Source organism: Siphateles boraxobius, unplaced genomic scaffold (assembly GCF_051911475.1).
Source record: "Siphateles boraxobius isolate OS27281-9 unplaced genomic scaffold, OSU_SipBor_1 7, whole genome shotgun sequence".
NCBI classification, from domain to species: domain Eukaryota; kingdom Metazoa; phylum Chordata; class Actinopteri; order Cypriniformes; family Leuciscidae; genus Siphateles; species Siphateles boraxobius.
Genome location: NW_027509197.1, coordinates 1 through 17,190, shown reverse-complemented (window position 1 = coordinate 17,190; position 17,190 = coordinate 1). Strand labels below are relative to the sequence as shown.

Sequence of the window (17,190 nt, the reverse complement as noted above, 5' to 3'; positions counted from 1 at the left end):
CTATCTGGATAATTTAGATAGGGCCCATGACTAGTGTCTCACCTGGTTGCCCGTTGACGGCAAAATTGCCCAGCGACATTGCAAAAAAAGTTGCCCTGTGTATCATCACCTTAAGTCTGGAGTCCCTAGTGCCTGTGAACTGTTTAACAGCACATACTCATACAGATGGACCCCAGGCAGCATGGGGGCGTACCAAAAGGCACTGGAAAATCAAAACACATATGATTTAACTCATTTATTTTTAACTGAAACATTCCCCCAGAATAATTCTGGTGTAAATTCAGCTGTGGATAAAATCAATTCAATATTTCATCATGTGGCTGCATTGTCTAATTTGAAAGCCTCCAAACCAAAACCCCAACAAATGAACAGTAACAAATGGTTTGACACTGAATGCAAAAACCTAAGGAAAACTTTAAGGAAATTATCAAATGAAAAGCACTGGTCACTCTGAAACAATACAAGTACACCCTAAAAAATAAGAAAGAACAACACAACAAAAAGCAGCTCTGTGAAATTGAGAAATCTTTAGAGTCCAACCAGTTCTGGGAGAAATGGAACAACCTAAACAAAACCCAGCAGGATGAATTGGCGATTCAAGATGGAAATACTTGGATTAATCACTTTAGTGAATTATACAGTAATATACAAAAAATGATGATCAGTACAAGATACTCAAAAAATGGAAAACTCTGGAGGCAGTGATAAAAAACAACCAAAACCCTCTAGATTACCCTGTAACAGAACAAGAATTAACAGAAGTCATCCAGGTACTGAAAGGAAAAAAAGCTTGTGGTGTAGATGGAATCATTAACGAAATGATCAAATACTCAGATCATAAAATCAGATTGGCTATACTAAAACTATTCAATACGATTCTATCAACTGGAACTTTTCCAGACATCTGGAACAAAGTTTTAATAACCCCAGTTCATAAATCCGGAGATAAATATGACCCAAATAACTACAGAGGAATATGTGTATCCAGTAACCTGGGAAAAATATTCTGCAACATCATTAATAAACGACTTGTCAAATTTCTTGATGACCACAATATTCTACATAAATGCCAAATTGTTTTTTTTGCCAAATTGCCGCACAACGGACCACATATTTACACTCCAGACTCTAATTGATCAGGAATTAAACATTAAGAAAAGAAAGGTATATGCCTGTTTTGTTGACTTCCAAAAAGCCTTTGATTCCATCTGGCACGAGGGCCTCTTCTATAGACTACTTGAAAGTGGCATTGGAGGAAAAACAGATGATTTGATTAAGAACATGTATACAAAAAGTGAATGTGCCATAAATATTGGAAACAACCAAACAGCGTTCTTCTCCCAGGGCCGGGGAGTGAGGCAGGGATGCAATCTCAGTCCAATTCTCTTCAATCTATATATCAATGAATTAGCAAACCAATTAGAGCTACGGCGGAGGGGTCGGAGAGGGGTTCGCGGCGACGCAGAGGGGTCTGCGGGGGTAAGCCGTCGATTCGAGGCAGTAGCATAAAACAGGCTTTAGTGTTACTCTCACCTACTAAAGAAGGCTTGCAGCAGCACCCTAACCTCCTGCAGAGATTCTGCCAGACCTGGGCCCTGACAGTAAACACAGTTAAGACTAAGATTATGATCTTTCAGAAACAATACAGAAATCAGGTTACACACAATTTCTATTTGGACACCACTAAATTACAACACACAAAAAACTACACTTACCTTGGCCTCAACATTACATACACAGGGAACCTCAACATGGCTGTGAAAGATCTGAGGGACAAAGCAAGGAGAGCTTTCTATACAATAAAAAGAAACATTGAAATCTATATTCCAATTGAAATCTGGCTCAAAATTTTCCAATTTGAACTAGAACCAATAATTCTATATGGTAGTGAAATTTGGGGGCCAAAACTTAATAATGAATTTGACAAATGGGACAAAACAATCATAGAATCTTTCCATACCGAGTTCTGTAAGAGCATCCTACAGGTGCAGAGAAAAACACCAAATAACCTGTGCAGAGCAGAGCTCGGCCAATACCCCCTCTTACTAAAAATACAGAAAAGATCAATCAAATTTTACAATCACTTAAAATTAGTTAACCCCCAGACATATCATCACAAAGCCCTAGCATACCAGGAGCTGAAAGCAGAAAAGAGTCCCCTCATCCAGCTGGTGCTGAGGCTCTCTGCAGTAACAAGTCCCCAACAGCCCCAGAACAGCAACGCCAACTCAAGCAGACCAAACCAAATTATCAACAAGCAGAAAGAAAAATATATTGAATACTGGAAAGAAACAACCAAAACACAAAGTAAATTACAATGTAAGGTAGTTCCGCTAGCTGCAGCAAGTGTGTTTTAAATTAATAACAATTATAAGGATAATTTTTGGCTTCAGTATTCTCGAGAAAAGAGGTTTTCCCTCTAAGGTTTTTTTTCCATAGTCAACTAACTAGCTATGTATTAGTTATCTAACATTAAAAACATTTTTCTATTTAATGAAAAAGTCATACGAACCTCAAAGTGTTAACCTGTCACCTCTGACCTTCAACAGCTGTCACAGCTCCTGGTGCAGATGGGATGTGTTGTTGCAGGAACTGATATGCTATAGGCTACTCTTGACTGGTCGAAATCTCATGCTACTTAGGACAAATGTAATGTACAGAAGTAGCTGAACTGCTTAAATACAAAATTAAAAATTTTTGTACGAAAAGATAAGTAAAGTCACTCTGATGACAATTTTTATGTGAAATGTGCATATTTACCCCCAATTGTCATGGCATGGGGAAAATTATTATTTTTTTAAACTTGAAACCAATTTTATTGGATTTCTTGACGCCAGAAATGTACACATTGACACCAAATTTGTCATTATAGGGATAACAGAAGCAAAGATATGGGCTCTAGAGTATTTTCGGCGCATTGGCGGCCATTTTTGAAAAAACATGTTTATTTCTGATACAAAATGTGATCTCACTTGTGTCTTAGGATAAATTGATTTGTATGACCCTAAGGTACTTCCATACCAAAGGAGACCTTTGCATCATGACTTGAAGTCAAAGGCCTATTTTTTGGGCTTAACCGTTATGGAGCTAGAAATGTGTTTTTATTACATGCGAGAAAATAAATGATCTGAGAGAAGAAAAAAAAGTTTGAGAGAAAAAGTTATCACACTGATAGCAAGAAAGCATTTCATGAGAGAAAAATTAATATTTGAGAGAAAACGTTTTCATACCAATAGCAAAAAATAATATTTGAGACTAAAAAAAGTTTTGAGATAAAGTATTTTCTCATAGAACATTAAAAAATATAAATTTGAAATTTGTAAAATTATTTCTGAGAAAAAAAAATTGTTAGTGTTTGTTATTGTAAAAAGTTAGTCACTGTTAGTGACTGCTGCTCATTTCCCCCCGGAAATATCATGTTAACAACAACCCTTTAGAAAACGTAATTCCTTTGTTGATCCTCTTGATCTGCTTTCTCCATGTTTCTTTGACTAATCTCAGTGTCTCAGTCTCAAGCACGCTGCACGCGAGTTAACCATGTTCGACACATTTAACTGTGAGTGGGGCCGTGCACACTGTTTTTATCCATTGTAGGCACCGCTCACGTTGTGTTTTCGGCTTTGGAAACGGAAAGAACACAACTCCTCCAGACAATCTCTCGGGGTACCTAGTGTTCGATTTACAAACGCCGTGGGCGCACCGCTTCACCATCTTGCTTGGAGTCAATGTTTGATGGATCTGCTCACATAGTAACGGTTGCTATGATGTGTGATTGTACAATGGCCGTTTTGGGTGAGGGGGCGGCGAAAGGTCATTTACTCACCCTCATGTTGTTCCAACCCCGTAAGACCTTTCATCTTAGGAACACGAATTAAGATATTTTCATATCACTCCTCCATAGGCTTCTTCAGGGATTGAAACTCGCAGGCCTCGAAAAGTTATCAAAAACATCGTTAAAAATAGTCCAAGTGACTACAATGGCTCAATCATAAGTTTATCAAGCATCGAAAACAAACAAAAATAACGACTTTATTTCAACTATTCATTTCCTTCTCTGTGGGCCTCGAGTCAGTTAACGTAGTGTGATTGCGTAGAGCTACATCACACGTAGGCTCACTATTGGCCGACGCTGGTCATGTGTGATGCGTGTGACGTACAACAACAGAAGCTTACACTATTACACTAGTGAACTGACTCGAGGCCCACAGAGAAGGAAATGAAAAGTTGAAATAAAGTCGTTATTTTTGTTTGTTTTTGACAAAAAGTATTTTCGTCGCTTGATAAACTTAAGATTGAGCCACTGTAGTCACTTGGACTATTTTAACGATGTCTTTAATAACTTTTCGGGGAACAAGTTTCAATCCCTTAGAAGGCTATGGAGGAGTGATCCAGCTCTCAGATTTCATCAAAAATATCTTAATTCGTGTTACAAAGATGAACGAAGGTCTTACGAGGTTGGAACAACATGAGGGTGAGTAAATACTGACAGAAATTTCATTTTTGGGTGAACTTACCCTTTAAGATCATAGATATTATATAGAGACTAGGCTATTATTATGTATATGCTTAAGATAGAGTCTTAAGTGCTTTGTGCAACGGTCTGATTTAGATGTCTGTCTGAAGTCTGACTAACTAACTAACGAACTAACTAACTAAGTCTGAATCAACGTCAATCGGCCCACAGAGAACGGTTACTTACTTCATGGATCCCACACAAACACAAATACATATACATATTCCTTCATATTGTAATTTATTCTGGTGCTGCGGCCGTGGCAGATGTCATCTGACGCGTGTGGAGTTTAATTCAAGCGTTATGGCATTACCTTCACAGCAGCCAGGCGGAAATCTCCTTCAGACTGACTCTTCACTAATGGAGTTGGATTACTAATTTAGACAATAATTCTCGCCATAAATTATACTGTTTTGGTCCATTTTATTTAAAGTCAGTGGTGTGAATCACAACTGTGAAAATAATCTATTCAAACTGTATATGGAAAATGATAGTCAGTTTGTTAAACAGACAGTCTGACTGCAGGATATTTCAAAATAGGAGTGTGCAGACTCAACTTCCAGAAAACATCCTACGTTTGGATCTGTGATAAATACCGAAATTGTAGGAAATACATTTTTGTCAACTGATTCTGGAGTGATTTGGTTTCATAACATTGAAAATGTTTGGGGTTGGGCTTTTTGAAAGAAGTCTCATACTCAGTAAAGCTGCATTTATTTGATCCAACCCAACCAAAAAAACAAAAAACAAACAAAACAGTAATATGGTGAAATATTATTGCAATTTAAAATAACTCATTTCTATGTGAATATATGTTAAACTGTAATTTATTCCTGTGATCAAAGCTGAATTTTCAGCATCATTACTCCAGTCTTCAGTGTCACATGATCCTTCAGAAATCAGTATAATATGATTTACTACTCAAGAAACATTTATGATTATTATTAATGCTGAAAACATTGTGCTGCTTCAGATTGTTGTGGAAACTGGGATACATTCTTTAATGAATAGAAAGTTCAAAAGAACAGTATTTATTTGAATTTTTTTCTTTTTGCAATAATGCAATTTTATCTTGCTCGATAAAAGTATTAGTTTATTAAATATAAGCAACTCAAATAAATAGTACTGACCCCATATCTCTGGAATACATGTTGTCTGAAGAATTTGTATTTTTACATGACAACTCTTAGTTTACCATGACAAAAACGAGGGATAATAAACAGCAAAAGGTCACACAATCTAAAAGCGTGGCTCATCATCACGCTTCATGGGTTTTTATGAGTGCGACCATTCCATGGTTGCCAGTGGAAAGAACGGGAGATAATTGAATGGGATTTGATGGAAAACGAAGGTTCTGCAGCTGACAGACGGATCGTGACTGACCTGAAACCTCAGAAACACACAACCTGCTGATGCTAATGAACGAGGACGTGATCGGAGACATTCAGGGCTATGGAAATCTCCTCTGGAGCTTTATGCATGTACAGCAATTAAAAGATGTCTGTAAATGTGAAGCGGGGCCGCCACGGGACCCCTGAGGTCTGCGTTCCTCTCGAAACTCATCAGCGTGATTGAGACTGACCTGGAGGTCTGCGGGTCTTCAAGTCAACTGTCACTCCAGATATTACGCACAGAAGCCCTGCTTTATCAAGGTCATGTGCACAAAAACACAATGCACTTCTTATAATTATTCTCAAAATATGCAGCACTGTACAGACTAGGGGACACAATCATCATGTTCTTCTCTTTTTCAACAAAAGGTCAGTAAAAGGAGATGGTTTCAGGACATAAAATGAAATAAAATATTATTATACCAACCAAATATTACTATATCTATATATATATATCTATATCTATATATATATATATAAACATACTATATATATACACACATATATATACACTGTATAGTAATATTTGGTATGATAATATAGGTTTATAAACAAACATAAGTATGTTTATAAAATATAACAACATATATATTTGGGTAACAGGGTTTAAAGGTTATCTTTAATTTAGTCAACAGAATTTGTGTAAAAATTTAGGAAGTCAAATGAAATGATTTACTTGTCGTACCATCATGCTGAAGAAACGCACCATGATGATGTCACTTCCTGGATGTCACAATATTATGGAATGTTCCATATTTTAATCATAATTTTCAAATATAATTTAACAAATAAGGACTGACCTTATTTCAAGTTAAATTTAGTTTCGGTGCGTCTCTAATTTTAATGGATCTTTTTTTTTATGAATTAAATGACTCAGAACACAGTACTAAAAGTACATTTTAATAAATTAACTTATTCATGCTCAAATCAAATACAAAAAACACAGAACCAAAAACATCAACCAGTCATGTTGAGAGCGCAAGGTTTTAAGTCTAGATCAAGGATTAGGAAATGTACATGGAATGCAAATATTCTTCCTGAACGTGTGTGTCTACAGTAGAAATAATTCTTTCGACTCTCGTGTCGAGGTCTGGCAAGTGAAGGCAGAAGAGAGTCAGATCAACTGACGGAAGGAATAAAAAAACAGCCAAAAAATAAAAACAAATCACAGATTTTGAAAAATCACTGGTGACACTTTACCTGGAGAGCCATAAATATGTCATAGAAGATAAACATTCATAGCATACGCATACGTGAACAACAAAACTCTCATAGTCGAGCAGAAAGAGCAATATGAATGATGACGTCAATGATGTCACTGTCTTTATATACGGCTCTTCAGATAAAGCGTCTCCAAACCTGACAATATCAAATTCACAATGTTTTACAAAAACAAAACAAAAACAGCCGTTTGTAACCGAAGCGCGATCTGTCGGACTTGAGCGGCAGGCGAGACGACCATCCCATAATTATGCTGAAGTAGGCCACGCCCACTGTGCTGAGCTCCGCCCCTTCAGCTTCAGCGACCCCCGACAAAAATGGGGAGGAAGACATGCAAGATACAGGAGCGTCACCCATCAGACAGGGAAGAGAAGGGTAACAACTGCTCCAAAAAATACTGCGATACAAGAGTCCTTCATATTCAAGTCCAGACAAAACAACAACAGTATCGTGTCCGTTCACGCGACGCCAGTGATGCTAAAAGAGGATGTCTTCATTCTTGATGAGCGCCTCCACCACCTGCCTCTGGTAGCGGATGTCGTTCAGAGCCGTCATGGCGTCCAGATCGGGCGCACGCATCAAAGTCGGCCCGAACACGATCCCGAGGTTCTCGGCGTTCATCAGGTTATCCTTCTCGTTCTGAGTTACCCTGCGCGCGCACACACACACACACACAATATGTGAGACAGTGCAACCTATCTTCAAACTCTACCGGTCATGAATTTAGACCCTGTTTAAATTACAGCTGGTATTAAAATGTGTTTTGGTCGATTGGATCACAAGTGTACGACGCTAAATACAGGAGCAAACGGGTCGAAAACGTTTTGAGTTTGTCCACTCTCCACCGCTTCCAGTGGAAGTAGAAAACACATTTGACTGGTGTTTTTTTGAACACATTGCTTTCGTAGTGTGAACGCTCATGTGATCGAATATGTTCAAACAGCCACAAAACTCTCCGTCTACTGATGTAATGAGTAACATTATGAAAAGAGCTCTCGAATGACTGGAGACTGGAACATAATGACTGGAGACTCGAGTTTGGCTTGAAGATGAAAAACACATCAAACACAATGTTCTCTCACCATTCCTGATTCCTAACACACACTCACAGCGTTTGACTGGTTTTGAGCAGAAACGAAAGCTGATGCTCTCTGTATGTTTTTCCGCCGTCTTCGGTTGCGTTCGTATGTTAATACACAAGCTTATTTTGTCCATTAGATCAAAAGATCTGAAAAAACACACATTCACCCGCCCATAGACCCTCCCCTTGAAGAAATCAGGAAAGAAGTGTTTTAAAGTGGACAGAAGAGATCGATTAAAACACCTGTAAACGGGAATGTGTCTCCATCGTCTACTTGTGATGCGATCGACCAAAACACATCTTAACACCAGGTGTAAACAGGACCATATCTGTGTTTCAAGGACAAAAGAAACTCCAACAGATTTTCTATGACTTTATTATAGTTCCTCACCTTTTTAGATGTGCCATTAGATATCGCAGTGTTTCGCAGTGAGCAGGAGGAAGCAGCTTCAGCGCTTCATGAAGAGCCTCCAGACGCTCGTCTGGGTCTGTCAGCTCTGACACAAACAAGCACACGCGTCAAAAACCACCGTTACAACACAGGATATCAAATCTGATATTATATGAGCAGCTGTGTTTTCTGTTTATTGTATTTGAGGTCTGCAATTGTTTCAATCCTGTTACCAAAAATTTTGGGGCAATTTTAAAGTTTAAAACCCTCATGTCAGCGATTATTTTCAAGGAAAAAACACAAAAATTGGTAACACTTCACAATAAGGTTCATTAGTTAACATTGAACTAACAATGAGCAATACATTTACAGCATTTATTAATCTTTGTTAATGTTAGCTAATAAAAATACAGCATGAATACATTCATGTTAGTTCACAGTGCATTAACTAATGTTAACAAATACAACCTTTGATTTTAATAATGTATTAGTAAATGTTGACTAATATTAACTAAGATTAGTAAATGCTGTAGATTTGTTCATTCTTAGTTCATGTTAACTAATGAACCTTATTGTAAAGTGTTACCCAAAAATTACACAAAGTCATAAAGGTTTTGGGCTGCAGAGTTGGAGTCTGTAGGACACACACATTCACTGACAGAGATCTAGCGTGCGACTCACTGGCGGCCTCGATGAAGCGCGGATACGCGTCGTACGTGATGACGGGGATCGGAAGGTCCCTGAAGTACAGTTTAAGAGCGCCTGTGATGATGTTGATGTCTTCATAGATGTTGACGGAGATGTCTGCTTTCTCTCCATCTGCACACACACACACACACACACCGAGACGTTTAGTTAACTTTATCTTACTCTTTTAGGTTGTGAGGATTCTTGTGCATTGGGATGCTGCCAGTAATTTAGTGTTAAGATGCCACTAAAATAACAGATAACGTTTTCTATGTGAATATATGTTAAACTGTAGTTTGTTCCTGTGATCAAAGCTGAATTATTTTCAGCATCATTACTCCAGTCCTCAGTGTCACATGATCCTTCAGAAATCAGTCTAATATGATCATTTGATGATCAACAAACATTTCTGATTATTATCAATGTTGAAAACAGCTTAATATTTGTGTGGGAAAAAAACATACTACTGTAATTCAGCTTTTTCATCAGAGGAATAAATTACATTTTAAATTATATTCAAATAGAAAATTGTAATAATATTCCACAATACCACAGTTTTACTGTATTTTTGAATGCAGCTTTGGTGAGCAGAAGAGACTTCTTCAAAAAACTTGTTTTATTTTAATTTTAGATACATGTTGGGTAATTTTGGTATATGATTTTGTCATTTTTTATAAATTTTTGCTTTAATATATTAGCTTTAATTTTATTTGTTTTTAATTTTTTTTTGTTCTGTTAGTACTTCAATTTATTTTAAAGTCACCATGAAATCAACATTTTTTTTTATTCATGCATCCTCATAATCTTTAATCAAAATAACTTCCAATAGCAAACCGCAAGCATCCGATCAATTCCCCACGGACAAAATCAAGCCCCGCCCACATTTGTTCTGGTTTGAGAAGCTGTTTCACTCAGATAAACGGCACAATAGAGAAGACTGCCATTTGATTTTCCATCTAATATTTATAGTACATTTATTTCACCTTTATTTCAATTAACAAAAAGGATTTTTTATATTTTTAGTTTTAGTTAAAAGTAACAACCCGATGGGTTCTAAATAAACAAACAAACAAAAATATCAACAACAGGAATCACTGTACATGTAATCACTAGAAGAATCCGAAAAGATGTTTACTGGATAAACTGAAATTCCTACAGGATCTTTTTTTTAGTCCTGCTGGATATTGTGTAACCTTCATCACAATTTGTACAGAAATAATGCTGCAGTAGAAACCTATAGAGATCATATTGTGTTTTTCTCTCTAGCTTGATCATATTCTCCTTTTCATAATAATAATTTCTATTATGAAACAGTAATGCTTATGAATATGAACAGATGGGCGGAAATCCTCCCACAAACGTGCCACTTTAACATTTAAGCAGCTCAGACTATTTCACATTACATAAACCCACAGCTCTATATGCAAGACAAAGGGTGACCTAGAAAAAGCAGCGGTGAGCATGTGTATGCCATTCATCAGGATTACACACACAGATGTGTGTGTGTGTGTGTGTGTAGGCATGTGGGGTCGTGACGGATCAGTACTGTACACAACCAGGCGAAACGCCACTCACCTCTGTCGAACGATAACTTCACATCTTCGATTAGGTCACTGAACCCAGAGATTCGATAGAGACCCTCAGACTTCAAACCTGAGAGACAAGACAGCCGCATTACAATTAAAACGTGTTTTACAGTACACACATAACGCTCAATAAAAATACAATAATGGTTTAGGTAATAATGAGTAGCGCTTTTAATAGATTTAATACATTTTGCCTGTCAAACTTAAATATTCCTTAGTTTTAGGCCTTATCCACACTAATATATTTTGGTTTATTAAACGCATCTTTTTCACTCGGTCCACACTAAGACGCTTTATAGCAACCAAAACAAAGCTTTTTAAAAAAACACTCTCAAAAGTGGATACATTTGAAAACGCTGTTTCGCCTTGCAGTGGACTGTGAAAACGAAGGTATTTGAAAACGATGACGTAAGTTTAGTCATGTGACGCATATTGAACCCATAGATGTTCATGTTTATACCGGTATTGTGCCTGTTATGTGCTATTCACTTTCACAATGTTGCTAAAATATGTTAATTTGTACACTCTTCATATCACAGTCCTGCAAAGATGAGAAAATTCACTTCGCTTTTGCTGTGCTGCGGCAAAACATGAGAGTTGCTAGTGTGGACGGAGAGCTTTTTTTTTTTAAACGCAGTTTTCAAATGTATCCGGATTAATGTAGACATAGTCTTAGAGAAGCACAATCCTTAAACATGACCCAAATTGCATAGTTAAAAAAAATTATAATAATAAAAATAACCCAAAAAAAAATACACATCAAAAAGTAAAAACACAACCAAAGCAAATCAAAACAAAACATTTATAACAGTATATACTGTAAGCCACTGGATATCGGTACAGCAAAACTGTATTCAAGAAGCACAATATAAAAAACAACACAGAACACAAAACATTTATAACAAAACATAAGCAATCCCACTTAATATTAAGTGTCTTTAACTAATAGTTAATAATTTGATACAATGCACTTATTGTGTACGTACTTGGTTACATTGTACTTATATTTAAACAATACCTGCATGTAATTACAGCTGTAACTTTCAAAATGAAAATTCTGTCATCATTTACTTAACCCTAAGTTGTTTCAAACCTGTATGAGTTTCGTTCTTCTCCTGAACACAAAAGAAGATATTTTGAAGAATGTCGGTAATCAAACAGTTGATGGACCCAGTGACTAACATAGTGTTTTTTTTCCTACTATAGAAGTCAATGGGGTCCATCAACTGTCTGGTGACCCATATTCTTTACAATATCAGATTTTGTGTCCAGCAGAAGAAAGAAACTCACACAGGTTTGAAACAACTTGAGGTTGAGTAAATTATGACAATTTTAATCTTTAAGGGAGCTATTCCTTTAATTACATCTATAATGAGACCGTTAAACCGACACACACACACACACACACACACACCACACCTGTATCTCCTCAATATCAGCTCAAGTGCTGTATAATACAACATCAACACAAGGAATACACTGAATCTAACCATTATTATTTGAATGCAAGTACATACTAGTTAAAGACACCTAGTATAAAGTGTGATAATGGGAATTGTTGTAAGAAGTGTGATATCCTTCACGTGTGTTCAGTACAGATGAACGTGTCTGATCACCTCGGGACTCGATCTCTCGTATGCACATGTCCACCACCATGGGTCGTTTAGTGTTGTGAGCCTTGACCAGCGTGGTGAGGTCACAGCTGTACACCTTCTTCACGTGCTTCAGGTCCGGCTTGCAGTCGTTCGGCACCATCTTAGAGCACTGCTTATGGACATTCAACCCGCAATCTGAGCAACACAGATATAAAACACACATTTACTACATTGCTCCGGCCTAAACAATACAAGGTCAATAAATCAGCAAATAAAGCGATCAATCCAGCGTGCTGAAATGACTGAATACGTGTCCGGTGTGTGCAGTTTCACGCTGATATTATTGATCGTGAAGTTGATATGCTGTAGTTAAATTAGACCCCGTTCGTTTTGTACCCAGAATGCTGAGCTTTCATTCTGCTTAATCAGTGACCTCTCTTGACCCCTGATCAGTGATGTCAGCCGCTCCGATTGGCTGACGGGGATTTCGACGGTGTCACCTTGGCCGATGACAGAACATGCCAGGACTGCAAATGGTGCCTTATAAAATATGCATGAGCAATTTGAGGCGCCTAACAGCTTCATAAGCCTCAAAAATAAATCTCTGAGAACCTGGAGGAGTGAAGTGTGTGTTACTGAAGAGCTAATTGAAGAGATTAGGAGTCAAGCCAAAAGTCAAAAGTGAAAATACTATCATTATTATTATTATTCACCCTCATGTTGTTCCAAACCGGTATGACTATCTTTCTTTTGTGGAAGATATCTGAAGAATGCTGGTAACCAGACACTTTTGGTTGATATTGATTTCCACAAAAGATATTCCTCAAAACATTTTCTTTATGTTCCACAAAAGAAAGAAAGTAAAGCAGGTTTGAAACAAAATGAGGGTGAATAAATGACAGAATTAAAATTTTCCATTTAAGTTATTTTCCTCTTTATTTTAAGTTGTTACTGATATAGTGTAATTATATATTTAAGTACTGAGTAATAATAATAATAATCTACATGTACTTACTAAAGGATTATGGTCAGGATTAGCAGTTGGTTGAGGGTTAGTTGCATGTAATTATGCTGTTATTACTAAAATAAATGAAAGCTGTAAAATGAGCTTCACTTCACGAATGAGCCTGAATTACAAAAATAACTATTTCCTCAAACATTCCCTCTGTCTTCCACTGGTGGGACAAACAGATAGTCCCGCCCCTCAACTCATGCTATTGGTTGAGCCAATGTTATGTCAGACCTCTCAAACACACTTCCGGGAAATGAACTTGAGAAATTTTAACAATAAAAAATAAAATAATATATATTATTATAATATATAATATATAATTAATGAATAAACATATCAGCGTTGACTTGGTTCTTTTAAACAGCAAACACTAACCAACCCCCTCAACTGCACCCATGCAACCAGTGCAGACAGACTCCAGCACTCACACGCCATATGCAAATGTAGGCAAATTAGCTGATTAATATATAATGTGGCCTCCTAAATGGGCCAGCTGCTTCAAAGCAAGTACCAGAGAGACATGGATGAAGACAGAAAAAAGAGGAAGACTGGGAACGCTGGAAAACAGAGACAAGAAGCAGCTGAAAGAGAGAGCTCAGGGCAGACGAGTTCAGTGTGAGAGACACTCAAAACAACATGACCTGGAGGAGAGAGAGAGAGAGAGAGAGAGAGAGAGAGAGAGAGAGAGAGAGAGAGAGAGAGAGAGAAAGAGAGAGAGAGAGAGAGAGAGAGAGAGAGAGAGAGAGAGAGAGAGAGAGAGAGAGAGAGAGAGAGAGAAAGAGAGAGAGGGAGAGAGAGAGAGAGAGAGAGACAGAGAGAGAGAGAGAGAGAGAGAGAGAGAGAGAGAGAGAGAGAGAGAGAGAGAGAGAGAGAGAGAGAGAGAGAGAGAGAGAGAGAGAGAGAGAGAGAGAGAGAGAGAGAGAGAGAGAGAGAGAGAGAGAGAGAGAGAGAAAGAGAGAGAGTGTCCTGCGGGCGACACCAGACCTCATTTGTGCAGTAAATGGGTCAAACGCTCTGCTTTCTGATTAGGGATGCACGATATACCGGACACCATATCGGTATCGGCCAATATTTGTTCATTTTTAATGTTATTGATATTGCTACAATAAGAAAAAAATGGCCAATATATATTAAAGCCAACAAATAATGTATAATTTCCTTCAGCTGAGACTCTTCAGATGCGCACTGTTTGCGATGATGGTTTTGAATTGTTTGAAATATGATTGGATCACTTCAAAAAGGAAAATACAGTTCAGTGCGACATGTGCAGCTCAAGTCTGTCATTCAGGCTACAAACAATTATAATGAGAATATTACAATAGTGTGCTTGGGACATGGCTTTTACTGCTGAGACTTTTGTTTTTGTAATCAGGCTTTCAAAAGTAAAAAAAAAAAATGGATTTAGATTTATCGGCTAATATATCGGTTTTCAAAATATAGAATTATCGGTTGTTGTATCGGCCAAAATGTTCATATTGGTGCATCCCTATTAAGGACGATGAACAGTAAAAACCTGTATTAAAATGCATTTGCCATGTTCTTAGAAATATAATCTTTGTATTCACGTTAATTTCATATATTTCTGAAAAAAAAATGATTTAATGAAAATAAAAGCTTTTATTTTCTTTTACAAACGATCATGAGTATAAAGTTATGATGCCATAAAAGTTAAATTATGTGATATTTTCTAGAAAATTCGAAAATTCTCTCTATGGCATTGTTTCCGACATCAAACGGATCACTGCATGTTAGTTAAACCACACTGGCGATTGGTGGACAATTTCATTTTTTAAAAATATTATTTTTGAACTGCCTTTTTAAAAAAACATAAAAAAAATATTGCCAAACTATAGTCTTTTCAGCTGTCTTTCATTATGATCAGAGTATGGTTACACCAAACAGCTCAACACATGGAAGATAAAGAATTCAAGTCGTTGTCTGAAATAACCTTTTTTAAACAAATAAACAAATCAGGAGGCAAAAACTGAACATCATATAATCCCCAAAATATAATCTATAGCTGGCGTCCGGATTATTTTTTTTACCTCAAAACAATGTGGAAAATTGTTCTTCTTTTGACTCCTGGAATTAGAAAGTAGTCTAATCTAAATCATTCCATGCAAATACACACTTAAAAATAATAATATTCTTAGATCGTTTAACAGATCTTAAAAGAACCATTATTATCTTAGCGTGGAGAATATTTGCGATGGCAATATTTTAAGGAGTGTATACTGAGTGTAAAGACTGTGTGGCGTGTGATTAAAAGCGGCCCCTTGAGCGCCTCAGCCATGCAGAACTGTAATTATTTCTGAAAAAGAAGAGCGAGGTTTATGATAAACGGAGGAGACAGGCGCTAATAGAGGGCACATCTCTAAAGCGTTCAGTGTGTGAGCTGAGGCCCGTACACAACAAACACACCTCTGCACGGCCTTACGCTACCGGGACAGATCAGATATAATAGATTTTCATTGTTAGCATTATTAGATGAGAAAAAGGGGGGTTTATTTGAAGCCAGTATATAAAATGCTTTATACATCACTATTATAGTTTTAGTTCATATTTTGAATTAGATTTTTTTTTTAAAGATTTTAGATAAAAGTTTTAGTAATGTAGTGGTTTGCTTGTCATTGTTTTCCCCCCAAGTTTAAAAAAAAAAGTTTAGTTTTTTGTTTTTGTCATTTTTCCAAGTTTTTTAAAAAATGTCTACATAATTTCTAGTATAGTTCTATATACATTTTAGTTAAAAATGAAACTGAAATATATTTTTCAGCGGGGCTCATTTGCATATTCATTGAACCGCATATACTAAATGAGGCAAAGTGTGTAGTGACATTCAAGCTATTTTGAGGCATGAAGCATTTTTTTTCAAGGAAAACAATCGTTTAAATGTGTCATTTTGGTGATCAAAGATGAGTTTTAAGGGATAAAATGGTTGACTACAAGTTTTAGATAATGATAACCTTGCAAAATGCATTATAATGCATTCACAATGTCTGAGAAAACACATAATAATCTACTGTAAATTATTCTGTTCCATCAAATTATTAGAAAATGAATGGACGCCCAAGGAGAAATTGCAGCATCTGCACATTAATTTTCAATAATTCAATGGACCATAGTCAATTACTTTGCTTAAGCCACAGTTACATTTATCATATAGTTGCATTTATCTCATGGAATTTTCAGGTTTTATCATTGAAAATGCAAATGGGGTTACAATAATGATTGTATAATTTATGAAAAAATGTATGCATATTATAAAGCACTATGAACATAATGCATTAAGAACATGCATAACTTAAAGTCAGTTGTATCCCAGAGGTGTTATAAAGCAAATATCTTGGGCTTTATTCAGGTGTTTTCTCTTTCTGTGAGAGTGTTCCAGAATCCAGAAATTCACACACTGTGTGACCCAGTGCTGCTACAAGCCCTGAATTTCAATGTGTGTGTGTGTGTGTGTGTGTGTGTGTAAAGAGCTCTCAGCCCCTCTTCTCATTATAAAGACATGCCAGCTTTGTTTTCAGCCTCTGCCATGATGGCCTGGGCCGAGGGGTGTGTGTGTGTGTGTGTGTGTGTGTGTGTGTGTGTGTGTGTGTGTGTGTGTGTGTGTGTGTGTGTGTGTGTGTGTGCGTGCGTGTGCGTGCTTTATCCTCTCATGAGGCAATGTGGCACAACATGCCCGGGCACTGGGGCTGGCAGACACCCAGCAC

General features: G+C 36.9%; 1 protein-coding gene and 1 long non-coding RNA gene across 2 annotated transcripts; both read right to left on the bottom strand.

Moving 5' to 3' along the window:
• Positions 1-725: 725 nt before the first annotated feature.
• Positions 726-2,314, bottom strand: LOC143723655 (uncharacterized). Its single transcript, XR_013197159.1, has 5 exons — positions 2,133-2,314; positions 1,961-2,045; positions 1,716-1,766; positions 1,534-1,595; positions 726-735 (listed from the first exon to the last, which is right to left on the bottom strand). It is a non-coding gene; the product is annotated as an uncharacterized LOC143723655 (long non-coding RNA).
• A 4,477-nt stretch (positions 2,315-6,791) lies between these two features.
• LOC143723267 (N-chimaerin) lies at positions 6,792-12,703 on the bottom strand. The gene is made up of 5 exons (XM_077215363.1): positions 12,487-12,703; positions 10,860-10,937; positions 9,279-9,416; positions 8,598-8,703; positions 6,792-7,774 (listed from the first exon to the last, which is right to left on the bottom strand). The coding sequence occupies exons 1-5, from the start codon at positions 12,686-12,688 to the stop codon at positions 7,603-7,605; spliced, it is 696 nt and encodes a 231-aa protein (XP_077071478.1). The 5' UTR covers positions 12,689-12,703; the 3' UTR covers positions 6,792-7,602.
• Positions 12,704-17,190: the final 4,487 nt, after the last annotated feature.